At 51.7% G+C, this 19,695-nt stretch overlaps 1 protein-coding gene across 1 annotated transcript in view; it reads left to right on the top strand.

Annotated features, from left to right (window-relative positions):
* The window catches only part of GPC1 (glypican 1), a 222,731-nt gene extending 208,402 nt beyond the window's left edge, over nt 1-14,329 (top strand). Inside the window, exons 5-9 of the mRNA XM_075507446.1 lie at nt 3,163-3,293; nt 6,405-6,524; nt 7,281-7,414; nt 8,587-8,762; nt 9,265-14,329. Coding sequence (XP_075363561.1) covers nt 3,163-3,293; nt 6,405-6,524; nt 7,281-7,414; nt 8,587-8,762; nt 9,265-9,479 — 776 coding nt within the window. The 3' untranslated portion in view covers nt 9,480-14,329. The remainder of the gene's footprint in view (nt 1-3,162; nt 3,294-6,404; nt 6,525-7,280; nt 7,415-8,586; nt 8,763-9,264) is intronic.
* The last annotated feature ends 5,366 nt before the right edge of the window (nt 14,330-19,695 follow it).

Consider the following 19,695-nt stretch of genomic DNA (forward strand, 5'->3'; position numbering starts at 1 on the left):
TGCACTTGCTCAGTGAGGTGTTGGCCAGCTGCCCACCTTGTGCTAGGGGCTAATGAACCAAGTGGCAACTTACTGCGGCTAATTGGAAGTGCTCCCCATGAGAGCAGCTTGGGAGGCTGCTGTAAAAGAGGGGGACGAATATTTCCTTCCCCAAGGGTTTACACCAGGATTTTGATGGCGCTTTGGCCTTTCTGACCAGAGCAAGCCAAGTGTTACCTGTCACTGCTCTCCTGGCAGGATGACTGCCTGTCTCCTGAAAGGTCAATATACAGCTCTCCTTGATTGACAGAGAGGCAATTCCGAGTGCGTTTTGGTACTTATTCTGGCTTCCTCTTCCCCAAGAGACACTGTCCTTGTCAAGGGGTGATGGCTAGGAGCAAATTGGAGCTTCTTTCAAATTGCAGTTGGACATTTTAGTGTCAGAGGTCACAATTTGATCAAGGACTGGAGCAAGACGTAGACTCAAAGGTAGCAGTTCACTGACATTGTCCGTTCTTCACCCTTCTCCAGGCCCTTCTGTGTAGCTGGAGAGGATTTTGTTACACTAAACACAGACTTACTCTTTCAATTTGACAAATTAGGGCAGGTCAAATTAAGGGAGATTTTTATAGTAAGTGGTTGAAACATAATTTATCACTAATTTGGGGTTGCAACCTTTGATTTAAATGTCTGTATCTCAACATTAGTGCCTCTGCAAGCTAAAATTGTCTGGAAAATACAGTCTCGAAGATGACACCACAATCTCTGAGTGGCAGCAAAGTTAAACTGCAGGCTCTTTAATGTTGCAGGAGATGTTATTTCCCAGAATACAAAAAAATTACCCCCTTGTATGGCATGTTTAGCTTTAGAAATCAGCACTGCCATACAACTGTGTTGCAGGAAAAGATATCACATTAGCTTGGAATCTGTGGCCCTTGTTTCCATTCTTGCTCACTCTAACCAGCAAAACCTTTTTTTTTTCTTGAGTGCTGAAAATAAATACATAATTTTTCCAAGCTGTGACTTTGCATGTTGTTAAATCCTATATTATAGACCTGAGCAAGGAGTATTTTGTGAGCCATGCTCCAGACTGGCTGAGGTTTGAGCCCTCCCAGTTGTTTTTCTAATTGACTTGTGCCCTTGCTCCTCGGTGGCTGGACCTGCTTTTGGACTGTGAGCCCTGTAGGCATGATCTGGTATCTTCTGTGGGTTTGTTCTGTCCCTCATCTAGTCCTTGCCCAGCTTGGTCATTGTCTGAGAGCTGTCAGGGTCTGAACATCAATCGTGTAACAGCAGAGAGAACATACTTGCTAGGCTTGGGTGTGCTGTTAAATTGACAACAGTAGGCTCAGAATCAGGCCTTCGTTATTAACATACTACCTCTGCTGTGGACCTAGCATTTCTGTACAAACCTCACCCAGACCTTGGGGAAGTCATTTGGGGTCTTTCTGCCAAGTCCTGCTGGCTTGCCCAGGCAAGGGACTGAACACTTTCCTAGCAGGTTTGAAATGGTGGTGGTCCCTCGTTGTGCCCCAGCTGGCTGGAATCCTGCTTGAAGGAAATTTGCTGTGCTGCTCAAAGAAAAATGTGAGTCCTTTAAAGCAGTATCACGGGTGACACATACACACTGTGGGATGGTGTAGGTTGAAGGACATGTTTTACTGATATTCTGTTGAACTGCCGGGTATAATTCACCTGGTGGTTTCATTGCTCATGAATAATGTCAGCAGTACAAACTCATGCTGAATAAGCTTTTCTGCAACATCACACCATCTGCTCTGACAGTCTTCTGCCAGGCTGATGGGTGAGGTATCAGTATTTAGAACAGAAGAATTAATCACTCCTAATGAATAACTCCATTTGCAAACTGTACCGATCTCCAACCTAGACCCTGAGATTTGACCCCGTTTGTGTAAAGAAGGAACTAACACGAAGCCATCGCACTTGTTTTCTTCCATGTGGTAAGGCCACAGGAACAGGAAGCTCTTTCTGTTCCAGATGAGCCCAGACCACCCCAGCACTCTGACAGATCCCTTGTCCTGCCAGGAGGTTTCTGGTGTTCCCTGGGGGACGCAGACCACACTGGAGCCATCCAAGGTCACACATAACTGAATGCCAAGTCCCTAAATGCCAATGAAGTTTATGCATGGCCTGGCGTCCGGCCTACTAAAGCACAAGTGGTAGGAAACTGAGGCAGCAGCGGCATAGCCGTGACTTTCAGAATTACAATTTTTGACTGGCAAAGTCAGACCTGGGTTAAGATCCCATTTTAGATGTCCAAACCCAGTTTTGGCCCTGCTCTGAGATCCTATTTAAATCTCACTGGACACCGAGGATGTCAGTCTTCCTCTGCAGTGGCATTCCCCAGTGCCTCAAGCCCTGCGAGCATATAGGCTGCCCTCACTTCAGACCCGACTGGAGTGCTGAGAAACATCTCCGGAGGTAGGCAGAGGTTGGTAATTTTTTTGTAAGCCAAGCACGGTCCCAAAGCAGCCATGAAGGCAGGAGCTTCCAAACCAGGCAGGAATGTTGGGACACCAGAGTTTTCCAAGATAAGAGGAGCTGAGAGCAAGAGGCACCCCTCAGTCACTCCCTGTCCTGTTTACCAGCTTAGTTGTGGGCATTTTGGTCTCATCCTCTGCCTTGAGAGCCTGATATTTCCCTGGCTGGTCATGTGTTGTCCTTCCAGAGATGATGGTGAGAAGAATTACTCCTTTTCTCACGTTTCACTGCCACAGAAGCTATTGCACACATCCAGTACCTTTGGCACTTTGCTAACCCCAATCCTCCCACTTTGTGCTGGCTGCAGTGCTTTGCTGAAGATACACAGTGAGTTAAGAGGGTTAGGTCCAAGTATTGCTATGCATTACTTAATATTTCAGCACCAATTTTCCATTTTTCCTTTCTGTAGCACCCCAGGAAATGTTGGCACTTTGTGTTTCATTTACAGGAGGTGACATCTGTTCCTCTGCCACTGAGCGTGGCTTTACCTGTGTGCTGGGAAGGAACAGCTGTCCCATGCCAGAGGAAAACGAGCATGCACTTGGGCAGTAGTGAAAATGGAGAGATGTCTCCCAACAAGCCTGCCAAGGGGCCAACAGCTTATCCCACTCAGCATGAGCGTGATCTTTAATTTGGTTTGTACAGAGTCTGATGAGAGATGTCTCTGTCTCGTTTTCCTAGATTCCCTGGTTGTAGTGGCTGATCGGATCGATGGACCATACAACGTAGACACTGTAATAGGGACTATTCACATGAGGATCGCTGAAGCTATTTCTAACTTGCAAGAAAACAAAGATTCGGTCACAGCCAAGGTAAGAGCATGTGCCTGGGCCTGGCTGAGGATATACCATGGGTAATTGCCAGGACCAAATGTTTTTTGTGCACACTATTCAGCTAAACTAAAGGAGATGAAGGATGAAAGAGATCAAATGCCCACTCTTTTAATGATAGGAAACCACCCATCTTACACAGGCAAAAACCTTCTCAAGTGTTTCCAAATATTCCTCCCTGCCACATCCGGCCAGCCTCTTTTAGGTGCAGACACACAAGGTGGGACTGCATATGCAGTGACTGTGGGAGGCTTGGTGCCATTTGCTGTCAGGTGCTTCTGTGTCTGAAGAGTCCTGAAGTATTTTGGCTGAGCTGAGGCATTTACAGAAAGTGCACAGTCCCTAGTGACAGAAGGCAGCTGCTTTAACCTGCCTTGGGGTGATGTTCTGCAGTGGAAACACTGGGCTCTCAGGTTGTATCTGTGGGACAGAGTTGCAATCTGGCAGTCCATCTGGAGAGTATAAAACAGGCTCTCCTGATGCTCATCTATCTTCCGAGAAGTGTACCATGAAGCTCTCTTCTATTGGTCTTCCATTTTTATTATATTTATCCACTTAACCACAATCACCTCTGTAGCTGCAGGTAAGAGAAGCTTTGGGAACAAAAACAGCCCTCCAGGGCTTCTGCTTTTCCCCAGACATTCCCCCAGTCCTGCAGCTATCCCTGTTAGGGCAGAGATGCAGATGAAAGGAGCGGGGCGGATCCTAACTGGGTCTTGGAGAAGGGAAGGGCCAGAAGTAGTGCTTAGCTAAGCAAGAATTCACTGGTGCACATCAAAGCACTAACAGCAGCATGCATCCAAATACTTGTTTAGGTTTCTTTTCTGACATGAAAGGCCATATTCTTTCTTCCCTTGTTAGATGAGACTAAGGTTGTCCACATAAAAGCAAGCCCACGATGTGGGGAAAACATGGCATCATCTGCAAAGAAAGGTGTTTCCGAGGGGCATAGAGTAAATCTGGTAAAATGAAAAGGAGTAAATAGTCTAATTGGTGTTCGACTGGAGCAACCAAACATGTTTGATAAGCTTCTTAGTATGATCTGGTGACCAGGTAAATGTGGCAGTCTTTGCTGGCAGCACTAGTAGCAGAGGTCAGGAGCTGCAAATTGCTGGAGCTCTAAGCTCTGGTTTTGAGCATGGCAAAGTGATCAGGTAAAGGATATCGTTGTCAGATGAGCTCGGGACTGGCCCGGGCCAGTCCTGGGAGTCTTCTCTCTCAGGGCTGAGAGCAGCAGGCTCGGGCTACAGCTGAGGGCTTCAAACATCCCCAGCCTAGAGCCAGGGCACTGTCTGCCATTTGTGAGAAGAGCCAGAACTGGCCCTTGGACCCAGTGACACCCTCAGTCATGGGTTCTCCTGGGATCTGGGGAAAAAACTGGAAAGAAACATTTTTGGTACTGAGCCCTGTGTTCACTGCACTGTGGGGCACTCTCCCTGCTTCCTCGCACTCCCCCTCGCTCCCTCTGGCTCTCTGATGGATTTCAGGCAGCAGGAGCTATCAAAAGCTGCAAACGTCTGTTTGCTTTCATTATGCAGGAGACTATGATCACCTTAGTCTGCAGCACACGTGTTCTCCCCATCAGTAGTGGGCATTGCTCACCTAAAGCCCTTGGGCTGGCAAGAGGATCGCCTTGATACCATGCTGTGCTGGAGCTGCCACAAGAGCCACTGTCCTGTAGAGCTCCCAGGGCTTTTATCTCCTGAAAGAATTTTCTCCTGCTAACAACAGTAATAGGGCAATAAGAAAGATATGGCAGCGAAACCAAAGTGGTTTTATTTTGGTAGAATCAAGTTGAAAATGCTCTACATGCAGTTTTCAAGATGGGGCTTTTTGCATGGAGCAAAGGAACAAATTGGCTTGGTGCTGAACTGCTGTAGTCATTGGATCCATCTGGTCAGCAAGACAGTGCACCCCAGGAGGGAGTTTTCTAGGCTGAATGTCCCTCAGACACACCAATGAGACCCACTGTCACAGAAGGGACTCTTGTCTAGATTAGGACTTTGCTGATGGCTGTCAGAATCCACTAGCAAAAGCATTCGGCAGCTGGCACAAGCTGCGTCAGCAGTGCTCCTGTCTGAGGTCTTGATTTCTCTGCTTTAAGGTGACACCATGCAAAGTCGCATTTATCGATAGCTTCTGACAGCACCCTGGTAACCACAACAAGCTTGGAGCCATCTTTTTAAATCAGATGGCTTTCTTTGTAAAGGCTGGTGTTTCCTGAATCAAATTGACAGTGCAAAGGCCCTCTTGACCTTTGATGATGCATTAAATCTGGCTGTCCAAGCACTCCTTCCACCAGCCACAGTGAGGCTTAGTTGCCTGAGCACTGGCTAACTGCAGCGAAGGTGTCGTTGCCTGGACTGGTCATGCAGAGACTGGGAGAAACAGGCGCTTCCATGGCACCCTTTGTCTCCTCCTAGAGGCAAAGTCTGAGGATTTGTACCTTCAAAGTGCTTCTGCTCTCTGGGCAGGTATGGGCAGGTAGGATGATGGGAAGTACCCAAAGTTAGGAGGTAAATCAGTTTGGCTTCCTCATTTGCCCCGAAACATCCAACCAGACAGATTCTGACACACCTACTGTCTTTGCACTCCCCTGGTCAGAGGGGGCATTCATTTGCTGAGTGTGGGTGCTGATTGCAAGAGTCATTGGAGTAGTCCCACCTCAGTCTGTTGTCCAAATCAATGAAGCTCACATGCTCTGCAACCTTGAAGCCCACACCACTGGTGTAATGAGTGTGAGCAACTCCCATCTTGTTCTTCCCAGAATTTTATTTTTCAATCATAATAGGAACAGATAAAATGGCTAGAAATAATTTAATATCAACATTGGTGACTCACGCAAAAACATGGGCTAATTTTGTGTTAGTGCTGAACATTTTGCTTGATAGCAGTAACCAAAACCAGTTACAGTGTGCTAAAAACACATCCTGGCACAAGAGTAACCTGACCAGAAACTAAGCCAGAATCTTGGAGATCTTGCAGGTAGGAAAGATAAACATAAGAAGAAAAAAGAAAACATAACTGTGGAGTGCTAATTAATTAAAGAAATAGTATCAAAACACAGGATAGAGAGTTTGGTTTGTTTTTCAGGTTTTCCAAGGCTGTGGAAATCCCAAAATCAGCACAAAAGGCTCCAGCACTGAAGAGAAGAAAAGGCGGGGGAAGGTCGCATTGGAAGCAAAATCCTCTGCACAAGCACTGGAGATGCTGGTGAGTTTGCCCCTGAAGCTCCCTCCCCACCGGTGTGCCAGGGCAGGTGTGCTGGTGCGCTGCCTCCCCGGGAGCCCTGGGAGCCCGGCCGGCGCAGCACTGGCTCCTGCGGGTCAGGGCAGACCACCCCGCAGGCTGCTGAATTGCCTTTGCTGGCGAGTCTGAAGAAGATCAGATCAGCGAGTGCTGGTGTGACCTAAGCAGATCTGATCTTGCCTCGGCACGGGGTCGGGGTCTAGGTTGCTGATAACCAATTTCTCATGGATTTGGTGTCAAACTTATCTGAAGAGGCTCCTTGCCATTGGTGTCACTGAGCCTCAGGCAGTCCCACCTGGATACTGGGGCCAGAGGTCCTCCTCCATGGAGATTTTGGATTCTGTGGACCATGAGCTGCGGGATCTGCCATGGTCCCACATTTCAGAGGCTCCTCACTTACAGACACCTGCCTGTCCCACCCTGGCAGAGCCCTGCTGGCTCCCACCGAGGCTGCTTCTCAGCATTGCCCTCATGGCCGAGAAGATTATCTTCTCCTGGTTAATTTTATGGTACCAGAACAGTCCTTAGCATGTAACCTTCAGCCTTGGGTGCTTGGGTTGACAGCTGGTCTTTAGGGGAAGGTTGGTGACACATTCCTGTCTGCAAAAAAGCAGACTTTGTGATGGTAAAACAAAAAAAAAATGGCAGAATCCTGGTCCTTTCCACAGCCCTGGGGTGCCCCAGAGCTCTCCTGGCCCTGAGCATGCTCTTTGTTTACAGGTTTTAGATGCCAAAGGGAATCTAACAGCTCTCAAGACTTACTGGATCACCCTGCCCGGCAGCCTGTGCAGCAAAAAAGTAATGGCCAGCTCAGTGGCAGATGACAAGTGTTGGAATGGGATGACCAAGGGCAGGTATGGAGAGGGTCAAGGTGCTAGGATAGCACCATTCTTGGGTGAGAGAGGGAGGGTTTGATAAAAGGCACTTATACATCATCTCAGCCAGCCCTACTTGTTCAGATGGAGCCAAAAGGTCTGTCCCTGTCCACAGAAATGCTGCATTTCCTGAAAAACTGGTACCTGGGAACGTCAAGCCTGTTGTCCTTTTGCTCTGTGTTCGAGGGTTAAGCATTGAAATTCATTCGCCATGAAATAACTGTGTAGTTTTGTACTAATGAAGCAGTTTTGCAATTCCATGTGCACTCAGAAGGCAGAAGGGCTGGATTTACCTCACAAACTCCAGAGCTGTTGCTGAGAATTGCATACACATCTTTCTATCCATACCTGCTCTGAAATGCTGTTCCCTCATGAGAGGAGGCACCCGGGTGACATCAAACAGCTGCAGAAACACCTCCTACCCATGGCTGATGGTTAGAGGATGGCTGTGAGGGGAGATGGGCAGCTGCGGACCTGCTGGGCTGGTCTCTGAGAGCCCGGAGCCAGCACCTTCAGTTCTTCCATACTTCACATCGTTGCCAGCAGTGCCACAGAAGTGCAGGAGCAGATGCGCCAGGGCACTGCCGAAGGGAGCAGCGCAGCTCTGTTTGCTGGTTGACAGCTCCCAGTTAACTGAAGCTTCCCTGGGGGCCTGTCTGGTCATACCCGGCTGGGGGTATGCAGTTGTCCCAGGGTGTCAGTCCCCACAGGGTTTAACTGGGGCAGGGATGAAGGTGCTCCTCAGCCGCCCATATGGATAGAGCTTTTCCACAGGGGAGTGTCACTGTGGTTCCACAGGTACCAGCCTGAGAGCAACCCCTCAGCCCCGCGCACAGCCTTTCCTGTAGGAAACCCCTCCCCGTGCTGGGACAGTGATGCTGCAAGGCCACCAGCCACCTCCTGCAAGCTGAAGTGGCCTCAGGGCAAGCCCCAGGCTCTGATGGGGTCTGGCCATGGCAGCATAGCTCAGCCATGTGTTGAGCTGGCTGCCTCGCAGCAAACACCAGCATATGGAGGCTCTTTGACAAGCCAGCGCCACTGACTGCAGCTTCTCTGGGGTTCAAGGAGGCTGGATCATCACTGGTGTCTGTAATGGGGAGAGGTGAGCTTAGCTGGGGGGAAACATCTAAACCTGTTGCTTTCCTTCACAGTTACCTGCCCGAAGTGATGGGGGACGGCTTAGCTAATCAGATTAACAACCCAGAGGTGGAGGTGGATATCACCAAGCCAGATATGACCATTCGCCAGCAAATCATGCAGCTGAAGATCATGACAAACCGGCTGGGCAACGCTAACATTGGGAATGATGTGGATTTCCAAGACGCAAGTGAGTTTAGCAGAACTAGAGAGGTCCACAGCAGGCGAGAGGGGCTGAGCGGTCAGTCCTGGCAGCCCGCATGGGCCTCTGTGCAGACGCTGCAGCTGGGCCCTCACAGCAGAGACGGGTTGTGGTGACCTGGCTTTTGGCTCGGGGCTGCAGAGGGTCTGTTCGAGTGCAGCTGACTTGCTGTGGGGTGGCTGGAGGCTGTGCTGCTCTCAGCACCTTACCGAAACCTTGGGCGCTCTCTCCAGTCCCAGCCCAGCCCTGATGACGGGGCCACTGCTCCCACCTGCTCTGGAGGTTTCCAGCTGCTGCAGCAGCAGGTGGTTAAAGTCAGCTGGAGATCACGTATGGGCTTGCATCCCACAGTGGGGGATGCAGAGAGGAGAAGATGGCCAGGGCAGGGCTGGTGGCCAGAGCTCCCCGGGGTTGCAGCAAGGGGAAGGCAGGGACATCACCTGTAATAAGGAAGGCAGTCGGGCCTCACCCCGTGTTTGTCTCTGCACAGGTGATGACATGAGCGGCTCCGGGAGTGGGGACAGCTGTCCTGATGACGTCTGTGGCAAAAGACTTTCTAAGAGCACCAGCACCAGGCAGCCAGAAACGCACGCTATTCCTAAGCAGTCTGGACACGGCATCAATGGAGCCAGCAGCAGATCTTTGCCTTCTGCCTTCCTCCTCCTTTTGGTGGCTTTCATTGCCACGCAGCACTTGTGGCGGTAACTCACTAGCACAGCCAGGAAAGAGACTGCGGCCGAGGGCTTCACTTTGCCAAAACCAACCAACCAACCAACCAACCAACCAACCAACAAAAGGACATATTTAATTCACCTTGGCAAAAAAAAAAAAAAAAAAAAAAAAACAGGGAGAAGAAAAAGGTTTCAGTTGTTTGCTATTTCTGGCAGTGCTCGAGCTGTTTTCTTCTTTCTTGGTCTCTTCCCCAATGCTGGGCCCTTCTTTCCGTACCTCATTGTTTTACTTTTGTTATTGCCACAAACTGGCTCTCAGGGCTGAAACAAGCCTTTGCAGAGAGGCCTCCGGGGGGAACCCTGCCAGCCCCTCCGAGGGCAGCTCTTCTGCTGCCTCCAGTGGAATATGCAATTGCCCTGATCTGTTTGTTACCCAGCCGCTGGCCAGAGCGCTGCTTACCATACCGCTGCCGAAAGCACAATGGTGCTGAGAGCAACGCCACTTCGTAACACGGAGAGACTGAGATCGTCAGCACTGTTCAAGTGCTGCATTCAGGGGCTCTTTTGGGTTTTTCCTCTGTACTTCCTAGGCAGGCAGAGATGGCCCTTCACTTCCAGCTGCGTACGTAGGAGCATGAGCAGGTTTGGTGGGTTGAACTGAAACAGTTTGGCAGTGGCTGTTGGACCCAAAAACGCAGAACTCCCTTTTTCTTTGGAAAGGTGACAAGTGGGTTTCTTGACTAGAGCTTGTAGCTGACAACAATTTGAAATGTAGGTCTCCTACATCTAAGTGACGGGGAATGAGTGTTAGGGGTTGGGGTTTGGGGTATTTTTTCTTTGCATGCTAGTTGGAAAGCCATTTTTTACCCAAGTAATAATGGTCCAATTTCTACCTGCAGTGCAGTACCGTCGTAGGTAACAGATGAAAATATGCACAGTGGGATTCTCCACTTGACAGACAGTTGTGCTGCCTCCTCCTCTTCCTCCTCCAGTCCTAGCCGTGGATGGGAATCCCTTTTTTTTTTTGGTAATAAGAAAGACCAGGGACTTTTTACTAACTGGAGCATTGTGACTGGTTGTGAGAGCTCGCACTGGGCACATGCGGGAGTGACCCCCCCCAGGCAGCTGCCTTAGGGCAGAGAGGGGCTGGTAGCAAGTAGCCCTGGGCAGTGTCCCTACCCAGGACACTGACTCAAGGCAGCACCTACAGAGGAGGACGTGGGGACAGGACGTGTTTTGTTTGGGATATTTTTGCTTTTGGTGTTTGTTCCTGTTGCATTGTAGGTTTTTAAGTGAATCCCTGCTTTCCCTATCCCTTCCCCATCCTCCCACACACCTTCCCTAACCGCAGGGATGGGGTGAGACAGCAGGTCAGACACCCGCCTGCAGCTCCATTTCGGCTCAGGGAAGGGCCAGGCTCACCCTCTGCCGCCCTGTCCCACCATGCACCAGCCTCTGGGTCACGTGGGCAGCTGCCCTAACCCCAAAATGCGTGGTGGGGTGGACTTCGTGCCGGGTTTTGAGACTGGGGGTGGTCGGTGAAAGATATAAATATCCTCACGTAGCTGTAGGAGTGTCTGTGCTTGTAGGGCTGTGTGCTTCGGGGCTTCCAGAAGGCTTCTGTACCTCACAGGTATGGCAAGCATCGTCTGGAGATGTAGGTTTAGCAGATGTTATAGATACAACACAGTCACTGTGACCAGTTGGGCCAAGAGCACGCCCAAGGGTTGGGCTTCATTCGTATGGGGTTGGGTTTGAGTTTCAAATGTGTTTGTACTGCGGGCGAGAGAGAGGGCAGAGGTGTATCTGTCTCCTACTTTGCTGGTCTGCACAGCACATGTTTTGAGCATTTCTCCTCTGTCCTGCCAGAGGAGACATGTCTTTGGGCTGAGCAAACATTATGGGGTTGGGGTTTGGCTGTTTTCTAAGAAAGGGGGAAAAAAACATTTTTAACATTAGCAGTTTCTAGAACGTGCAATTTAAGGGAAAACGAGAACATGAGCAAGCTAATGCCAACAGCTGGCGCAGGCGGGCACGGAGGGAGCTTGTTGCTTGCCCTCCCTGGGGCAGGGGTCCCACCAGGCACTGGGAGGCAGCAGTGGCTCCTGCCCACCTTGTCCTGGGGCCAGGTAATGACACTCGCAGTTCGTCAAACTAGGCAGAGATTTTAGGCCAGCTTTGACTGCCTACTCCAAGTGACAGTGACTGCTGTTACTGACTTGGTATCCTTCCTGCCTTGTACTCGCCGCCTGCTGATCAATCTGGTAGGGTTTCAGAAATGAAAGCCAGGATGCTGGACATTGGCTAAAGGACAGACAACACCACTAGACCCATTAAAACCCAGGACTGGATAAATACAAGTCATGGATTTATACAGATTTATTTACTTCTAGAAATATGGCAAGTTCCACATTTTACTGCTCTAAAGAGTTCCTGTCTTTTTTTTTCTTCTTTTTTTTTTTTAACCAGAATTGCCAATACAAATTTAGCCCTGAGTTACAGAAATCCCCCCAACCAATCCTGCAGAAACTTTACATCCAAAGCAAAAAAAAAAAAAAAAAAAGGAGAGAGGGGCATTAAAACATTGTACCCTCTTCAAAAAACGGTTGGGTTGAATTGGAGTTTTAACACATGACTGCCAAGGTCAATGTTTTGCTTTGCAGAATGGGAGATTGAAAGGAAAGTCCTTGTTGTTTCCATTTCTGTGCAGTTAGTGTTTGCTGTCAGCCTGCTACCCTCAAAAGCTTTTTACGGGCCCCAGGGGGAACACACCTTAAATGGGAAGCCAAGGATTTACTGATTGTCCAGTTAATATTTCAACAATTTAATAGCCCAAATTATTGGTCCTGTTATGATAATAAAACCCAATAGTCCAAATTAATAAGGCAAAGCCTCAAGAATACAGTAAAAACTGTTACACAGGAGAAGCCCTTCCTGATGCCTTCCCCCTTTGGCTTGGGCTGAGCTCACACTTCAGTCCCTCTGGGCCCCGAGGGCCCCTGCTTCGGTCCTCCTGGAGCCGAGCTGGGGCTCCGAGCAGCGTCGGCAGCCTGAGGTCTGCGCGGACGGGCGAGGGCAGTGCCGGGGGCTCTTCCCCCTCTCTGCCAGGAGGTGCGTGATGTTGGTGTTGACACTTGCTCCCTCCTCGGCCCTGGGGCCACTGGGTTTATTTTGTATACCTTTTCACATGGTCCGCCTACGCTGCTGCTTTTTGTCGGTTCCCAGTTATTCGGTTTTTCTGTTCTCTTTGTTGTCCTGAAGCGGTTTCCCTGACCTGCTGCAATTTGGTGGCCTGGGGCTGCGCTCGGCCACGCCGCCTTCCGCTGGGGAGCTGAAATGGCCAAGTCCCCCCAGGGTATCGACTCGGTATCACTGTAAACTAAAGCAAACCATAGTTACCCGACCGCTAGACAACTGCTGGCGTGGCTCAACAAGCTGAAGTCAGCCCAGGTCCGGACAAGCCCCGAGCCTGTGCTTGGGCTGGCACAGAGAGCCTGGGGCCTTTCAGTGCTTATAAATGCCATTTCCTGGGCTACTGCCTGCTCCAAAACATTGTGACAAACCTCCCCAGCCCCGTGGTGGTCACGGGCTGAGGGCTGCAGCCACGGCAGGGGCTGGCGGCTGCCATGGGTTGGTTACATGAATGGGGAGCTCTGGGAACAGGGGTGGCTGGGGAGGAACATTTGCTTCGATGTTACCGAGATGATGGTTCATGGTGTTCTGGTTTGAAAAGGCCTCGTACTTCACAGGGATGCGGAGGGGGGTAGTGGTCTGGAGAAGACCCCTGTCCCTGGAAAGGGGAGAACCAGAAATAGTAGATTTCCAAATGTCTCTGTCTTTCAGCCTGCTCTTTTGTGCCATAACGTGTATGTTTTAACTAAGGGCGAGGGTCTCAAAAGGCTTTGAGAGCGCAGCTACTTACCATTTACAAATGACAAACTGCCTGTTGTTTTCCAGTGGGCTTGGTAGGGGCTAAGGTATAGCAAAAATATCTAAAGTCCACCTTTGCTTTAAACAGATGCATTTCTATCTGCAGGAGTAAGAATTATTTCACTTATTGGCATAGCTGGACAGTTATCTATTTCTTTCTGTTACCAAGGTACTTGTAACTCTCTTGCACTGTTTATCTAAAGTTGAAATATGTTCTTTGAATCCTTGTATAAATAAAAAGGCTGGAGACTTAAATCTGTATTTACAGGGCAGTTTTATTTTTTCTGCATTTAAGCTGAGTTTGGAGTTTTCTTTCTTTTTCCTTATGAGGCACAGATAAAGGCCAGGTCAGGAGTCCCGAGGAATGAAAGCTTGCTTTCAGCCACAGCGTTTGTAATGGGCTGATGCCAATGTTGGCGCTGCGGGTTTGCCTGCACTCAACCCTGTGTAATCTGGAGGAACAACTGCTAGGGTTGTATGGATGTGATGTCTGTGGAAACAAGGTGAACCTGACTTGAGTCATCGAAGCAAGTATGCTAAAAGTTCTCTTTCTCATAGAGACGCACAAAAAGTCATGGCATAATAGTACAAGAAATCAGAAATACCCTTGGTATTTGTCATTGGAAAGTGTTGTGCTGATTATTTACCATGGCATTGTACTAGCGCAGCTGTTAGCAGGGTTAACAGCAAGCGAAGCAGTCGGCCGGCCCGTCCCAGTGACGTGGAGGTTTAATCTCGAGCGAGCGCCTGAGAGTGAACTGATGCAGCAGAAAGGTTTGTGCTTCAGCTCTGCACTGTCCAATTCCAGAAGTGGGTGAATGCAGGAGTCAAGGCGATGTGTCAAAAGCAGCTCATGAAGTGTCTAAGAGAGACTTGATAACTGGAAACTGCTAAAAGTGTATCTGCCTGGAAGCAAATATCACTTAAATTTAATAAATTGAGTGATACCCTTGAGTGAGTAGGTATTTCTTTAGTTTCATGTCCTGCAGTTACAGCTATTTAGGCGCCACATGCACACATTTATATACATACAGACGAGTGTAGAAATGTTGGTCTTCTCCTAGGCAAAGTTGTTTACAGACCAGTCATCTCCTTTGCCTCCCCTGTGTGATCTTAAATAACGGCCACTTACAGCTGTGTGTGTATTAAAGCTGTTTCAAAACAATTCTGTTGGTTTGTAAAGCCACTGAACACCGTATGTTTGCAAATCCACTGCTAAGAAATTGAGATGGGGTGAGCACGATACAAGCTCAGCTCGGCTCCTGCTTCCCTGCAGCCACACACAGCCCTGCTTCCCCAAGAAGGGGAGGCTTTGGGGAGCCTAATAGCAGCCCTTTACCTACAAGGAGCTCACCAAGAAGACGGGGCCAGGCTCTTTACAGTGGTGCATGGCAAGAGGACGAGGGACAGCCAGTGTCACTGGGGCTGTTTGCACAAGGTGTTCGCACCATTCCCCAATGGCAGCAGCACGAAGACCAGAAACCCCCCAGCAGCCCCCAGCAAAATCTGGACTGAGGCACCAGACGTTTTCTAGCCAGGGGATGAGACTGCTACCCTGCAGTTCAACCGTCTTCTCTCAGAGGAGGCAAATGTCTTCACTGCCAGGAGATGGCATTTGCATTTACCTTATAATTACTCGCCGTGTAACGGTAACTACCCTGTTCCTATTTCCTCCTCTGCACGAGGACACGATACAGGGCAGGCTGGTGGGAAGGGACAACCTTTCAGGCATGAAGGACCGTCTTCAAGTCAGCTGCAGGCAGATAATTAATAAACACTGGTAGCCTCATAGTGAGGCATCATGAGTGCAGAAGCAGTGACATCTCCTGCTGCTGATGCAACAGCAACGCTGCTCTGGGCTGGTGGCACCCAGGGCCCTCCTGGACCATTGCTGGGGTGGGCTGCAGGGAAGCCAGTCTCACCCTGGTGAGTCACACCAGGCACGCCTGGCAAATCCCAGAGCAGTCTGCTGGGCTGCTCCCCCCCGTAGGGATCGGTGGAGAGTTCATGCCACATCGAGTGATGCCACATGAAATAAAGAGCACGATTTTGGTAACAAGAGCAGCTGTTATGGGCAAACTCGGCACAGAGGGTACTTTTGCAAGGGAGGCGTGTTTTTGCCGTGAGCCATATTCTTTTAATGGGATAATCCCTCTAAACAGATTTTGGGCCACACTAAAGCCAAGTATGACACACAGAAGCAAATAGCAGGCACTTGGGAAGGAAAACAAGACAGTGAAATAGGTTTTTCTACTGGTGAGATGTGAGACTGCGCAGCAGAAATGCATCTGAGGAAGTGATGGGGATCCTTGTGCCCCGCTCGCTCCGGACGAGGGGCAGGGGGGCTGCGCAGAGCAGTCGCCTCAGCCCCAGCTCGGTGCCCCTCCGGAACGGCTGCCGCTCCACCCTGGCCGGGCACATGCCAGCACCCAGCCACCGCTGCTGGCACCCGGGGGAGGGAAGGGGGGCCGGGGCAGCGGGGAGCCAGAGGTGCCGGGGCGCAGTGAAAGGGAGGGCGAGGCTCCCTCGCCCACCAAAACCGCTGGGCACAGCCCGGCCAAGCGGCAGCCGCGAAGGCAGCACCCAGGTCCCCCTACCCCAGTAGCCGGAGCTGCAATGAATCAAGATGAATCCAAGATGAATCAAGGGGACACATGAAAACACTGGTATTTCTTCTATTCTTCTTTATCATAAAGCAATGGCAATTTAACTGTGCAAACTAAGGCCATCACAGCCTAAACAAACTTGCTCCTTCCTTCACTTGCCACTTACAATTTTCCCAGTAATTCCCACGAGGCAGGTAACAAGGTGAAGTTGCCCATTAGGAAAGCAGGGTTGCTGTAGAAAGGCAGCTTGCAGAAAGGTGGCTGCGAGCAGCCCCTCCACGGGCAGGAAAGGCTGGGGAAGGCGCTACTGATGCTCGACTAGAGGGCTGGGCTGCTTCCGCAGCCTTCCCCGTCGACCTCCTCCGGGCAGCCCCAGGCCTGTCCCAGGCAGCAGCAGTGAGCTCCCCGCGCCTGGTCCTGGGAGAGGCGGTGGGGCGCAGGCCAGGCGAAGTGCAGGGGGACACATGGGGCGTCTGCCCCGGCAGACAGCTGTCAGGACCTGCCAAGCCAACACGGGGCCCCTGTTGCATCAGCGCCCACCCCGCAGCACCCCAGCCCCGACCTGCTCTGTGGGGCAGCCCCTCACTGCAGCCCCCCGGCCGCTGCCGCCAGCACGGGCTGCTCCCCTTCACCATGGGGAGGGGAGGGCAAGGGGAGGCAGGGCGCTAGCCCAGGAGGCCCCTCGGGGAATGGCTGAGCTCCCCACGGCCCCTCGCCATGGGGAAGCACCCTGCCAGCAGGAGGTGGGCAAGGATGGCCTTCTGGGACATGGGCTGGGGGGGGGCCACGGTGCCAAGTGCCACCGCCCAAGGTAAGGCTATCCACAGCCATTGCAGGAGAGTGGCCGTAACCCACCATTGCTGCATCGCCGTGCCAGGACACCCCTGCACGTCTCCCCACGCAGCCCAACCACGAGAGCGAGACCTGGCACTGCACTGCTCTCCAGGATGTCTCCAGTCGGGCTGGGGCAGCCGCAACCCTCCATCTGCCACCACAGCACTGGTCACAGTGAGCTGAAGAGCTGGGGGTGGTAGGCACGGTGCATGACCTGGCTTTTGCTTGCTTCCCAGTGAGAGCTGCCCTCTGGGACACTGTGGCTGCCTACGTTCAACAGCAGCTCCTGCTGCACAAGGTGGGCTCGCACCCTCCTCCCCTCTCTGCCCTGAGGGGCTCAGGAGTCGCTCCTGGGCCAGGGACTGCCATTACGCTTCCCCTCCCTGGGAAGCAAGGACCTCATCCCAGGACTCCCAGCAAAGGGAGGAATAAGCCTTGCGCAGGTGTGGTCCATTTCCCAGTCACTGAAAACCTCTTGGATGCCCTGGGGCTGAGGATGCTGCTTCTGCCCTGGCTCCAGCACAGCTTTTATGGAGAGCGCGAGGACTTGGCAGCTCCTCTCCAAAGCTCTGGCAGGGCAGCTTTAGTGCTTTCCCTCCAGCCAGTCCTCACCTTTCTGCCTTTCTGTTTCCTCTGCTTGCAGGACGTCCGAATTCCTACCCTCAGCTCCTTTGACACTGTCTCTGAACAAGTCCAGGTTGCAGACAGTGACCTGGCTGTGCAGAGACCTGTCTTCCACCCGGCCAGGAACCTCACTGATATCCACTGCCTGACAGACGGCGAGGTGTATGTGCCAAGTAGGACCTCCAGGTAAAACGTCGCCACCACGGCTGCTGTGGGGGGTGCAGGCTCCCCCGCTGCATAGACAGGGTGACTGGACATCTCATATCCCACCCCCAGGTTGGAGAATAGCTCACACTTCTCAAAAGCAAACCACCTGCCAAAAATGGACCCTTTGTGTGCAATGGCACAACAGCCAACACTCCTGAAAAACTGCCCAGAGGGAGACAGTGCCCTGGGACATTCACCACCGCTGGCTCCAGCCACAGCTCAAAGCCGTGTCACCTGTAGTGACACAAGAGCCTTGGGGCTGCTGGCACTCCATCGCAGCCTCCTGACAGGCGGCTGCAATAATGGACCCCCCCGTCCTTCTCATGTGGTTTTCCAGGTGGCAAAATACTGGAAACCCTGTGGTAAGCTCAGATAGCTGTGGCCACCTTTGTATCTTCTAAGAGAGTGATGGGGCATTCAGGACACCATTTCCCTCTTCTCCTGCTGCATTGGGAAGGGACAGACCATTGTGCTCATCCTGAGGGATGTAGGCATGCTCCTCATTGAAGACACAGGGGTGCAAATGAAATACTACCATGACTTTCTGGAAATGATGACTGAGAAGGACACCATGGAAGAAGCTCTGTTGAGGGTAAGTGTTTTGTTTCTCCTCCGCTGCTCCTCACCCTTTGAAATCCTACTGCAGCACTCCTGCCCGCACCACTAGCCTAGGCAGCCCCTTGGGCTGGATGGGACCTCCAGTCCCACAAGCTCTCGCTCTGCCAGGCACTTGCCACGTTCAGTGCCTCGTCCACACCAAGGATGCCACAAAGCCTGAGCTTTCAGCTCAGCAAGAACCAGTCCCTCCTCAAGCATCCTAATTGCTGCCCTCACAAAAAAGCTGGGCAGTTTATAAGATGGCATCGTGTCTGTGCTAGGCAGCACCTCCTTGTTAGAAGGGTGGGCTAATGGTGATGAGAGAGCACTTGTGAGGGTTTCAGAGAGGCAGTGTCATCTCGTGGCAGTGGGCAGCCAGCTGCCTTGGTGAGCACAGAGGTCACCTCCCCAGCATCACCTCTCCCAGCCCTGTGCTCCTCTGCTGCAGGTCCCAGGGATGCTGGACATGGTGATAACTCACACAGCAACTGCAGCTTCTTCCCTGACCTACTCCGGCTGCATCATCGTCTTTCCAGAGTATGTGCATGCCCGTAGCCCTCGGCTGATCTAGCTGGCAGCTGCTCAGGTCCCATCTGGCTGCGCTGGGCTGCCAGGGCTTGCCTGCACAGGCAGATGCTGGGGACTGCCCCTTCAAAGCAACAACGTTCCCAGCACACTCCTCGTCTGCTCTTGCGACTATGTGTGGCATCACACAGGGCCCACAGGCGAAGGGCTGTCGGCTGCATCCCTGGCGTGCAGTCATGCCATTAGGCAGGACTCATGGGCCATGCAGAGGAATTCAGGCAACACTGTCTTTCCACCATGGCCTGGGATGCTCTACTGGGTAATGACATTTCCTGGCGTCCTGGGGGTACAGTGTGCTCTGCTTTGGACGCCAATGGCCTTCACAGCAAGGCCAAAATGGCTCTGATGAGTGCTGCATGCTGCAAAGGGGCTGTGGTGCCTCGGGTCGTGTTGGTGTCTTCTCCTTGCGCCAAGGTTTGAACTGGCGCGTGTCCATAAACCACTGCCCAGGGACCACTGCAAGGGCCCAAGAAATCCCACCGATGAAGGCAGGCAAAAGCAAGAAGAGCCTCTGCCACCTCCCAGGCGGGAGGAGGAAGGTAAGGCAGCAGCTGGCTCCTTTCCACAGTGTGGGGGAACTGACGCATGCCCGTCTGATAAGGAAAATCCCCAGCGGTGATTGCAGAAAGGCTCCTCATCTGATCTGCAGCATCATGGCCTGGGAATAAGGGTGTGCCACGGAAATGCTAGGCTGGGTGAGAACCAGTGCCAGGGAGGGCCTGAAAAATCCCAGAAATCGTGGCTGCAGGAAAACCCAAGGGCCCTCCCCACATTGCTGGGGCAGGCAGCGTCAGGGCAATGCTCTCCTGCTGAGCTTTCTCCTTTCCGACTCCAGGGACCCAGCCAGCAGAGCCTTTCTCCAGCCAG

The sequence above is a fragment of the Mycteria americana genome, chromosome 7, assembly GCF_035582795.1.
Source record: "Mycteria americana isolate JAX WOST 10 ecotype Jacksonville Zoo and Gardens chromosome 7, USCA_MyAme_1.0, whole genome shotgun sequence".
Lineage (NCBI taxonomy): Eukaryota > Metazoa > Chordata > Aves > Ciconiiformes > Ciconiidae > Mycteria > Mycteria americana.